The sequence below is a fragment of the Lactuca serriola genome, chromosome 5 (genome assembly GCF_051521515.1).
Source record: "Lactuca serriola cultivar US96UC23 chromosome 5, Lser_US96UC23_V15, whole genome shotgun sequence".
Lineage (NCBI taxonomy): Eukaryota > Viridiplantae > Streptophyta > Magnoliopsida > Asterales > Asteraceae > Lactuca > Lactuca serriola.
The window spans coordinates 109,496,074-109,508,989 of record NC_136412.1 but is presented as its reverse complement, the minus strand read 5'-3'; the positions used below and the strand labels follow the sequence as shown (position 1 = coordinate 109,508,989).

Below are 12,916 nucleotides of genomic sequence, written 5' to 3'. Positions count from 1 at the left end.
GTCTGTCAAAGAGAACAAGTCTCTTGAAAGAACTGAGGATCTGGTACCGTCATACCCATTTTGTTGAGAAAACCATTGAATTTGGTTTCGTCCAATGCCTTGGTAAAGACATCAGCAATCTCATCGTCAGATGGAACAAAAATGAGTTCATTGTCACCATTAAGTACATGATCTTGTATGAAATGGCACCTTATGTCAATGTGCTTGGTCGTGGAGTGCTGAATTGGATTATGAGAGATGGAAATGACACTTTGAGAGTCACAATAGATAGGAATGTGTTGAAAGCAGTAACCATAATCCAAAACTTGTGACTTCATCCACAGAACCTGAGAAGTAAAGCTGGCAGCAACAATGTATTCAGCTTCGGCTGTTGAGAGAGCAATGTAGTTCTGTTTCTTGGATGACTAACTGACCAAACGACCACCTAAGAATTGACATCCACCTGAAGTGCTTTTACGGTTGAGTTGAAGACCACCATAATTCGAATCAGAGTAAGCTTGAAGTACGAAGCTCTCATTTGCTGGATACCAGATTCCGAGACTCTTGGTGCCTTTGAGGTATCGGAAGATTTGTTTCACAGCCAAAAGATGAGACATCTTTGGATTGACTTGAAATCTGGCACATAAACATGTTGAGAACATAATATCCCGATGACTTGCTGTGAGATAGAGTAGAGATCCAATCATTCCACGATACTTCTTTTCATCAACAGGAACACCCGAAGGGTCGGCAACGATCTTGTGTCCAAAGCCCATTGGTACCTTTTCAGAGGCACAAGTATCCATTGAGTATTTCTTGAGGAGTTCTGAAATATACTTCTCTTGGTGAATAAAGATTCCTTTGTTAGTCTATTTGACTTGAAGACCAAGAAAGAAGCTTAACCCCCGATTCATGCTCATTTGAAATCGATTGATCATAAGTTTAGCAAAGTCAGCAACCATAGATGGGTCTGTAGATCCAAAGATGATATCGTCCACATAAATTTGCACTAACATAAGATGCTTACCATTTGATCTTCGGAACAGTGTGGGATCAAGAATACCTCTTTGAAAACCTGAGCGTTTTAGAAAATTAGTGAGAGTCTCGTACCATGCCCATGGAGCTTGCTTAAGTCCGTAGACAGCCTTTCGGAGTTTGTAACAATAGTTTGGAAATGAGAGATTGATGAATTCGGGAGGCTGTTGAAGATATACTTCAGTATCGAGTTCACCGTTAAGAAAAGCACTCTTAACATCCATTTGGTAAATTTTGAAGCCTTTGTGAGCTGCATAAGCAAGAAAAATTCGGATGGCTTCAAGTCGTGCCACAGGAGCAAAGGTTTCATTGTAGTCAAGCCCTTCGATCTGAGTGAATTCTTTAGCCACCAGCCTTGCTTTATTTCTAATGATCACTCCTGCATCATCTAGTTTGTTGCGAAACACCCATCTTGTACCAACAATGGGATGATTCAGAGGAGGAGGCACGAGAGTCCAAACTTCATTTCGGTCAAATTTTGCTAGTTCTTCTTGCATGGATGTAATCCAATCATCATTCTCCAATGCTTCCTTAATGGATTTGGGTTCAACCATGGATATGAATGCTGAAAAGTAACATTGATTTTGGATGTTGGTAGCTGAGCGAGTTTGTACACGAACATTAGGATTACCGATCACTTGGTTCGGAGGATGATCCTTCGTCCAGACATGTAATCAAGGGAGTTCTTGTGTAGCTGTAGATCCTACATCAATAGTTGAATTGATTTGCTCCCCCTGAATGATTTGAATATTGGGATGATGCTCCTCCTGAACTTCTAAACCGGAGAGGTTAGCATCATCATCAGAAGGGAACTCGAAGAAATTTTCATTTTCATCAATATTGAGAGGATTAGAGTCATCAAAATTAGTAGCTGCATCTTGGAAGTCATCCACATTTGATTCAAGAGAGGGATTTGCATTATTCCCCCCCTCAACCTGAGAAGCGTTTTGTGAGACTGGGGCTTTAGAAGCAGGGATTGGAATAAGAGATGGTCTTGATCAAGATTCTGAATCAAGAGCGGTTTTGGAAGGACCAAAGAGAGTTTCAAAGTCAACTTCAAGAATTGTCTGATAGTTCGGACATCCTGGCGGAGGAGCATCAGACTCCATGATGTGAGTTGTAATGTGAGTAGGACCAGAATTCCGAACGAAGTTGTCATCGAAAGTAACATCAGAGCTTTCTTCCAGAACACGAGTTCTCCGGTTAAGAACTCTGTAAGCTTTTGATTTTGAGGAGTACCCAAGGAAAATGGCTTCATTAGCTTTAGGTTGGAACTTGGTAAGCTGATCACGATTGTTCTTGATGAAGCATCTGCATCCAAAGACATGAAGAAATGATATTGATGGCTTCCGACCATTCATTGCTTCATATGGTGTCATGTTGAGTCGTCGATTGATGATACTTCAATTCTGAGTGAAGCGCGCAGTGGATACAGCTTCAGCCCAAAGATAAAGAGGTAGATTTGCGAAGTTCATCATGGATTGAGCAGCTTCAACGAGAGTTCTGTTGCTTCTTTCAACTACACCATTTTGTTGTGGAGTATAGGGAGCTAAGAAGTTATGGTCGATTCCTTTTTCTATGAGGAATTTTTCAATGGTTGAATTTGTGAATTCCGAACCATTATCACTTCGGATTCTCCTGACTGGGAGTTTGATAAGAACTTATATTCCTTTGATAAAATTTATGAGCTCTGAAGTAGTTTTAGATTTCAACCTTAGGAAGAAAACCCAAGTGAACCTTGTAAAATCATCAACAATCACAAGAATGTATTTCTTATGATGAAGACTTTATACAGTGGAAGGTCCACAAAGATCAATGTTAGAGTTCTAGAGGTTCCGAAATGGATTTTTCAATAATGACAGGATGAACCTCCTTGGACTACTTACCACACTCACAAGCAACACACAAGTGATCATTTTCAAACTTGAGAAGAGGTAAACCTCTTACCATTTCATCTGATACAAGATCATTCATGTACCGAAAATTCAGATGAGCGAGCCTTCGGTGCCATAACCAACTAACGTCAGGAACAACTTTGGAGAGAAGGCAGAGTTGCGGTTTACCAATAATCATGTTGATGTCAAGCGGATACATGTTCTTGTTGCGGAGTGACTTTATCAAACATTCTTTTCGGTCTTCAGTCATCACATAGCTATACTTCTTGCAAAATTCCACACGACGACTTGAGTCAGTGAGTTGAGCAACACTTATAATGTTATGTTTCAAATCAGTTACATAAGCAACATGTGAAATAGAGAAGTTTCCATTGGTGAGAGTTCGATAACCATGAATTTGTGAATTGGAGTTGTTTCCATATGTTACATAACCAGCATTTGGAGTGAGCTTTAAGTCTCGCAGAAATTCCTTCTGCCCGTCATGTGCATAGAGCAAGCACTATCAATATAACATATTGTTTCTTGCTCCGAAGCACAAGGTGCTTGCAAAAATTAGTGAGAGATGGAGTTTTTAGGCTCCAAATTAGATTTTGGGACAAGGGCACATGCTTTGGACTTAGACAGTGATTTTTGAACAACTTTGTGTTTCTGAGTGGAATTCTATGAGTATTTCGGAAACAGACTTTTTCGTCAATCGAGTAAGAGGAACGGCTATCTTGGAGAAATCCTGAATGTGAGATTAGAATCGATGCGCTGGGACAAGGTTTGAAAACTCAAACCTTTAGTGAATGTTTGAGATCAATGTTTGCTTGCTAATCGAAGTTCAAGTCAATACTGGAAAGACCAGTGAAGTTTTAGATAATAAGTTCAAAAAATACTCAAGACATTAATTTAAGAATGAGAATAAAAGATCAAGGTAAAGTTAATAAATGGATAACAACATTTTTTTTAAATATGATAGAGTCAATGCCAAAAGTGATTGAAAGATCTGTACTTAACTTGTATTGAACGCTCCTTTATACAGGAGAGTATGTTACAGTGAATTAACTAAGTAACTTACATAAGACCGGACAATAGAACTATTTCTGACATTCTGATTGTCTAATATAACAAAAGATTGAATCCTATGAAATGTTACATCAATATAAGAATAATAAATGACAAAAGACAAAATAGCATTCTTCCTGGTCAACATGCATTCTGGACGTTAAGATCACTCCAGAATGCATTCCTTTTCCTCTTCAAAATACTCTTCAGCTCTGGACAGGTTCCAGAGCACTCTTTCCTTCGAAACCAACACCCTTCAGAATATGTACTTACGATTGCTCGAGGTTCACTTTCAGGTTCCAACACTGAATGAATCTCTGATAATAACCTGCCAACGCAAGGAAACTCTGAATCTTAGATGGAGACCTTGGAACCTCCCATCTCATGACGGCCTCGACCTTGGCTGGATCGACCAGAATACCATTCTGGTTGACAAGGTGCCCCAGAAACTGCACCTCGCACAACCAGAACTCACACTTGGAGAATTTTGCATATAGTCTCTCCCTCCACATGGTCTCCAATACCTCCCTCGAGTGCTCCTCATGCAGCTCATGGGTCTTGGAATAGACTAGGGTGTCGTCAATGAATACAATCACAGTCCGATCCAACATCGGTCGGTACACATAGTTCATGAGGTCCATGAACGCGCTTAGAGCATTGGTGAGCCTAAAGACCATTACGAGTCCAAAAGTCCGTCTTCTACACATCGTCCTCTCCGACTCTCATCTGATGATAACCCGAACGAAGATCAATCTTGGAGAACCAAGATACACCATGAAGCTGGTCAAACAAGTCATTAATCATCGGGAGTGGATAACGATTCTTCACCGTTAGCTTATTCAGCTCCCGATAGTTAATACACATCTGATGCGAACCATCATTCTTCTTCATAAACAGGATCGACGCTCCCCAAGGCGACTAATCGGTCGAATGGACCCCTTAATAGCTCCTGAAACTGTGTAGACAACTCCTGTATCTCTGGAGGAGCTAACCGATATGGTGCTTTGGCTATCGAAGCCGCACTGGGAACCAAGTCAATCTGAAACTCCATTTGCCTTTTCGGAGGAACTTAAGGAAAATTCTTCGGAAAAACATCTAGGTACTCCCATACAATTGGCACATCATCTACAATTGTCACACCCCCGAACCTGAACGACGGAAACATTCGGGGGAGAATGACGTCATGTATAGTATCACAACAATTGTATAATAGTAATCAAAGAAAACACAACCGTTGTATTGATAATATAAAGTTTACATTGGATTCGAATCATAGTACATTTGACTCCAAAAGTATGCAGAAAAAACTAAGATGTGGCGCTACTATGCTTTGTCTTCATGACACCGGTGCGGGTACCTATCTATTAACTTCCTAAGAATACAAGTGATTTTGAAAGTGTATCAACATTTAAGTTTGTGAGTTCATTAACATTTCATATATAAGATTACGTTCTTTGTTCCTTGAAAGCGTAAGTGTTTTCGTCCAGAAAATCCTATATATTCTGTTGTAAATGTATCGTAGTCTTAATACCTTAGATGGAAATGTATAAATTTCTTGTGTTAAAAATTTGTAATTCAAAGTTCTAATTCATGTAAATGATATGACACATACTGCTTCCCCCTATGATCACTTAAAGTACAGAAGTTACATATAATCAAGATCGAACGGACATTTGAATGAGTGGATCTGCCCTAAGCCTACAACCAAACAAGGAATAGGAAATAAAGCAGAAATCACACATTTGAATGCCTATCAGATCCTCATTCTATATGACCATAATGTATACGCTAAATCATCATAGAGTAAACAATAATAGCCCTTTCAGAAATGTAAGTTGTACTGTACTAGGAAAATAGTATACTGTAGTTGTACTAGTATGTAATCTCTTTTAAACGTCTGTTTTCTAGAAATGTAACCCTTGTTGTACTAAGGAATCGGGTAATGTAGCTTTATTGTTATGTAAAACTATTTGAAAGTATGTTTGCTTTGTAAACCAAATGTAAAGTTAATGTTCAAATGAAACTGTCTGAAAATACATTACTCCGTAAATGTGTCGTTGTTTTCTCCATGTGAGTTCTTATAACCATATTGTAACCTAAGAGGGCTGATCGCGATGTTCTTCAGGCATCAGAATGTTAACGACATTTGTCACCCCAGGCTTGTCGGCCTAACTGTAGCTAACAGTTGAGGTGCTGGATTGTCAGTCCCGAATAAATCTATACACAAATATCTCGCTCTCCCTACAAGAGACTATAGTTATAAGTCAGGACTTTCGCGGGCACTTAAATAAGCACTTGAAGGTGTCTCACAAATTGCTTCAATGAGTTTACGAGTAATAAACTGAAAACCCTTTTCAAAGAGTTATGCACAAAGCTCTGGAAACAATAATGGGACGGTTTTCAAAGAAGCGGCTTTCGGATGTCCCTAAACGCAATCAATGTAACAAAAGTAATATAAGAATTGGCAACTATATAAACAAAATACATATAAATATGTGTGTGTATATACTTTTTTAAAGTCCCCCCCACTCCTCATTTGTTAAGTTAAAAGTATTTGTTTGTGGATTGTAAAGGTTTCCAGTTTTGTTTTTTAAGTATAACCATCCTGTGTATTTGGCTTTAAGGTTATCATAGGCATTTTTTAATTGTCGTTGATTCAAATCCACGCCATACTTTTCCTTAATGGTTGTTCCTAACTTGTGCCATGATTGTTTGTGCAAACTCAAACCTTTTTCTACCCACGGTTTGTACTTCTTCAATACAAGTGAGCAATAAGCATTTTGTTTGCTCATTGGTCCATGTATAAACATCTCCCATTGCTAATAACAAAAAAATATAGAATACATACTTTAGCAAAAAAGATTAATCATATTTCAACATAATCCACAAATACGTTTAGCATATTCAACAATTTAAGCACAAACTTGCAAATAAGCATAAACTTGATCTCCATTCAAGAAATACAAGTGATAACAATTCAACAAATAAGTTAAAAAAAACCATTTGAGCTAATGATTTTAGCATATAAACTAGCATCCGAGTTTATGATTTCAGCATATAAGTATATAATTTCAGCAAGGATTATGATTTTACCCAACATTCATAACAATTCAACACAAAAATTCATGAACCTAAACATAAATCATGGCTCTAATTAAAGAACAAAAGACAAACTCCTAGAATTATAACAAAGCACTAAAGCTGAATTTTAACTCAATTTATGGCTCTAATATCTCTAACTGCTAGAATTATAACAAAACACAAACTTCTCTCTATGGTGGATCTGTTAAAAAAAAGCCAATTATGCCCTTATGAAACCATTAAAATCATGAGATTATCATCTTTTTCTTCAATCTTATTTTACAGTTTCAAAGGTTCAGAAAAATAAATAATTCAAAATTTCAAAGTTATTTCACAATTTCAAAGCTTATTTCACAGCTTCTCTCTTCAATCTTATTTCACAACTTCAATTTTATTTCACACTTTCAAAGCTTATTTTACAAATTCTTTATCTTTAGGTAGTCAATTAAGAAATCATGAAAAAAAACTAACATGTTGATATGTGATGTTGAAGACGAAGGCAGATGGAGGATGGGGCAGCGAAATCGGCGACCACCAGCAGCGACCGGCGAGCAGCAGCAGCGAGGCGACCGGCAACGGGATTTCTTCCGGTCTTCAACAGCTTCGACGCCAAGAGAGAACGAAGGAGTTGTGGCTATGCTTTTGTCCGTGTCTTTTTTTTTTGTTATTAGGTTTTGAAGTGGTGAGAAGAGGCAAGCCCAATGCTGTGTGGGGAAGAGGACGGGAAGAGGTTTTTGAGCCCGAAGCTTTCTAAAAATCAAACTGCTGCGAATTTAAAAGTGTTGCGCGAATGTTGCGTCCCGCAAACACTAAAAGGTTAGAAGAGGATTTTTTAAAAAAACAAACACAACCTATTTGTTAGCGTGTGAGGCTGCTAGCGAGCGCCTCTTCTGCTGACCAAAAAAATAAAATATTCATTTTTTCAGTCTTTTTTTTGTGTTGGATTAATTTTGTAATAGGGCAGATTAGTACTGTTGACGGTCAAAGACTCGCAGTAGTCACCGAGAGAGAGATGGAGAGCGCCGCCTGCTTCTCAAACGCCACCACCGGTCGCCTTCCTCACCGAAACGCCGCCGATGGCACCCTTCTATCCCCATTTCGGAATCCTACTCATCTCTTTTTGTCACGTACTCTCAAAAAGGTAATTTTGTAATGTCTTGTCATGTTTGAGTTTTTGTTTGCAAACTTCTATAATGACAATCCTAGTAATCTATCAAATGCACAGCTGATGATGTTACTTATGATAATGTCATTCTTTTGGGTTTTACTATTATAGATCCTAATGAACTTTATTTTTTCTTGACTATGACGGACGCAGCTTCCAGTTCAGGTGCGCTTTCCTTGTCTAAGAACTGCTTTCGGCAGTCTGAATGCATCTGCTTCTGGAATTGGCACGACAATCAGGTAGCTGCTCCCTGTTATTATTATTTTTTTTTATCAATTCAGGCCGTTTTATTTCTTATACGTAATTACGCAATGTTGATTGAACATATAAAGGACATTAGGTTATAAAAAGGTTACACTCGCTAAGGACACAAAGCTATCAAAGCCCTCCCCAGCTGTCGACAGCAGATGATTTGATTCTGTAGTTACTTGAATTTTACCCTACTTTTCTTATATCTATGTACAAAGGTTTGTTGTCTGAAAAGTTGTTAGAACACACGGATCAGCTGCTATGTATGAAGCCTACTAAATTGTTCATATGATTATGATGAAAAAGATCATTTTCTGTGATTGCACCCATCTGTATTGCCATGATAAATAAATACAGAGGGAAAAATGGTGTAGCATTTAGATTATCCAAACCCTTTAAGCAAATGAAATTATTGATAGTATATGTAGGTAGGAGATATTTCATATCACCTACTAAATATTGTGAACCTATTGAAGTTTAAAGTAGTAGCTACCTCATGAGACACATTATACCAAAATAAATAGTTACTACATTCATTAATACCTTTCATAAGAAGTGCTGGGTGGTTATAACTTATTAGTTATTAACAATACTAGATTATAGTAGAGTCTCATGTCTTCATTTTTTTTTCCTTACTTTTGTATCTCTTTAATTTAAGCATACTAAGTAAGAGTAGGAGTAGTTGTTTAAATGTTATTAACTGGTGTTGTTTAATTCAGCACTGAAAAAGAATCGGTTGACCTTGATTGGGATTCACTTGGATTTGGACTGGTGCATACTGATTATATGTACACCATGAAATGCTCGCGAGGTGAGAGTTTCTGTGAAGGGGAATTAGTGCCCTTTGGGAACATTGAGATAAGCCCATCAGCTGGAGTTCTTAACTATGGACAGGTGTCATTTCTTGGTTATGAATCTGATCTGCTTTATTTATTGGAAACAATTATAATTTATATTAAAACACCCAAGTTTCCCTCAGGGGTTATTTGAAGGTCTGAAAGCATATCGGAAGGCAGATGGTAATATTTTACTGTTTCGCCCTCAAGAAAATGGGACAAGGATGATGATGGGGGCGGAGCGAATGTGCATGCCTTCTCCTTCTGTTGCTCAGTTTGTTGAAGCCGTTAAGGCCACAGTTTTGGCAAATGAAAGATGGGTTTGTATTGGACCTAAATATATTTTTTACTTTTTTTTTTTTTTTATGACTTTGAATGACAAATGTTTTTTTTTTGTTAGATACCACCTCCTGGTAAAGGCTCACTATACATAAGGCCATTGCTTATGGGAAGTGGAAGTGTACTTGGTCTTGCACCAGCTCCTGAGTATACTTTTCTGATTTATGTTTCTCCTGTTGGTAACTATTTCAAGGTTTACACTTTACCCTTATTCCTCCTATCTCTAGAATACACACATCGCATTCAGATTTGAGATTTATCAATGATGAGTGAGAATGCATATATATATATATATATATATATATATATATATATATATATATATATATATATATATATATATATATATTATGCATTCTTTGATCAAATACAAGATTCATCTCATTTGTTGAAACTTGAAAGCTCTTCAATCATGATTTCAAATTTGCAGTCTCTCTTCCTACTTCCTAGTATTATATAAGAGTTGCTTTGCTTTCATGTTATTGATATTTTGTATTATTACTATTATTATTATATCCGATTGCAGGAAGGTTTGTCACCAATAAACTTGATTGTTGAGACCGAAATGCATCGAGCAACACCTGGGGGTACTGGAGGTGTAAAGACTATAGGAAACTATGCTGCGGTAATCTTAACCTTAGCTCTGCATCTTTATTTGATTTCACACTATATAGTGGGCAATAGCAAAATACATTCTAGCAACTTATATATATATATATATATATATATATATATATATATATATATATATATATATATATAACTGGAATGAAATGAAGACTCAAAATACCTGATATAATTAATCAAGGAACTTAACATATGCTACAATTTACAAAAAGGAAGTGATATGATATGCTTCGGTCTTTATTTCCAGATTTAAACCAAATGCTTAAACTTATCCTATAGTTTTTATAAAACAAATGGTTGTTTTTTTGGTGCGGCTTCAGTTATTTTGCACACCCCTTCCCTTAACTAATTTTTAATGTTTTACTAATATGTTTTGTAGGTTCTTAAGGCTCAAAGTGCTGCAAAAGCGAAAGGATATTCTGATGTTTTGTATCTTGATAGTGTGCACAAGAAGTATTTGGAAGAGGTTTCCTCTTGTAATGTGTTCGTTGTAAAGGTATATCAACATCATCTATGTCACCTACGTTTTATTTTCTTCCTAGTTCTGTTTGTTATCTCGTTAATATTTTAATTGTTTTTTTTTTCCTTCTGGTTTAAGCTTTTAGTTTGCATAATGTTATTTTTTGGTAATAGTTTGTTGCATGATAAATAACTTCTAGGTCAAGTTAACCGTCTTCCTCTTTAGTAAATCATTACAAAATTTCCTGAAGATTCATGTATTTGTTTTTATTTAGGGGCATTTTAGATACTAACTAATATTCAAATACCTCAATTAAGTTATATATCTCTCTAAACAAAAGGATATGGGCATTTATTTAAGTTTTATATGAAGGGCAGGGATTATTTTTTTTTTAGTCTTAAACAAGAATAGTCGGTAATAGGTTAGTAAAAAAAAGGGTATTTCATTTTTGAGTAAAAGTATATGTGATTGATATTGTGTTTACATAACATAACATAACAGGGCAACATTATATCTACTCCTGCCATAAAAGGAACCATCCTTCCTGGTATTACACGAAAGAGCATAATCGATGTGGCTCTTACCCAAGGATTCCAGGTACACTCTCTCACTACTCTACTCTACTGTTCTTTTCACATTCTATGGCAAAATCCTTTCATTTAAGCTACTCATACCTTCTACATACCATTTTTACATTAACTACTTTATAATTTATATTACATATTATTCATTCATATCTTAACGTTAATATAATAATTTGTTAGTTTACTATACTAATAAAACATACAATTTAATAATAAAAACAATTCATCTAATAAAAGTATAAAAGAAACCTTTAAACACCGTAGACATTAAAATTTATAAATTTGAGTTATCAAAGTATTTCTGTTAAACTGTTAATATGTTTATTATAAAAACTTTGTTATTTTAATTTTATCATAAACCAAGCATTCTATTTTAGTATTAATATTTTGTAATTGTATAATGTATGGAAGCCAAATAACATAACATTGATGATGTGGCATTGCAAGTAGAAGACTGGGTATGTAGAAATGGTGATATAGACTTCCATATATGTCAGTCACCTTGCAAGTGTTGATGGAGATATGAGTTGTGAAATCAAATGATTGTTGTATTTTGTTCGGTGCTGTGGAATAAATAAAAAGAAACAAAATCAAATCAGATTGAGCCTACTGCCTAAATCATAGTTAGAATGATTTGTTTCTTTAACTAAATATCTTTTTTAACCCTGAATAAAATATTCTGCAGGTTGAGGAAAAAGCAGTGACTGTAGATGAGTTGCTTGATGCGGATGAGGTTTTTTGTACTGGAACTGCAGTCGTCGTATCCCCTGTTGGCAGCATAACTTATCTTGGCAAAAGGTGATCGGTCAACTCTTGGTCAAAATTGAAACCAGTTATTATTATTTCCATCACTAAATTTTGTAATTATTAATTGAATTGCAGTGTGTCGTATGGGAGCAGTGGTGTAGGACTTGTGTCACAACAACTCTACACCGCACTGACCCAGCTACAGATGGGTCTGACCGAGGACAAGATGGGTTGGGTGGTGGAACTCAAGTGACTCCTTTCATCTGTTTTTTTATTTTTTAGCTTTCTGTCATTATCTGTAGTAGTGAATGAAAGTAGATGATGCTCTTTGATGGATGTTGTACAATTTTAAGTGTTTATGTCTTGAAGAAGAAAGTAGGGAGATAAGGATGGTGATGATGATGGCAACAATGGAAACTCAAGTTTTGGCACATTTATATTCTTCATTGTTGTTTATTCTTTTTTCATGCAAAATGATAGTTAGGTTTTTCAAGTACAATTTTCGATAGTCTTTCTCATCATTGTTTCCTTTGTTCATGGTCTTTTTAGAAGGAATGAAATTTATAAAAGGAATTGGAATATATTAGGGTTTGGTGATCAATGGACAAAGAAATTGCAATAGTAGGTAATTGTATTTATGAAATTTGTCCAAGGATCCTTTTTTGAATATGATAGAACTGGAATGTTAAGGCTGCGTTTAGTTACGGAAAAACAATTTTTATTTTCCGTTTTTGGTTTTCCCTTTTCCCTTTTCGATTTTTGTTTTTCGTTTTCATTTTTCATTGAAAATTTTTGAAAACGCGTTTAGTTAAACTTATTCATTTTTCATTTTCAGTTTTAGAAAATTAGAAAACGTGTTTAGATATGTATTT

The 12,916-nt window shown here is 36.0% G+C and overlaps 1 protein-coding gene across 1 annotated transcript; it reads left to right on the top strand.

The window, feature by feature from the left end:
• The first annotated feature begins 7,994 nt into the window (after nucleotides 1-7,994).
• Nucleotides 7,995-12,543, top strand: LOC145052861 (branched-chain amino acid aminotransferase 2, chloroplastic-like). The gene is made up of 10 exons (XM_079000774.1): nucleotides 7,995-8,178; nucleotides 8,356-8,441; nucleotides 9,171-9,345; nucleotides 9,431-9,607; nucleotides 9,688-9,819; nucleotides 10,153-10,251; nucleotides 10,633-10,749; nucleotides 11,215-11,310; nucleotides 11,983-12,095; nucleotides 12,180-12,543. The coding sequence occupies exons 1-10, from the start codon at nucleotides 8,050-8,052 to the stop codon at nucleotides 12,295-12,297; spliced, it is 1,242 nt and encodes a 413-aa protein (XP_078856900.1). The 5' UTR covers nucleotides 7,995-8,049; the 3' UTR covers nucleotides 12,298-12,543.
• The last annotated feature ends 373 nt before the right edge of the window (nucleotides 12,544-12,916 follow it).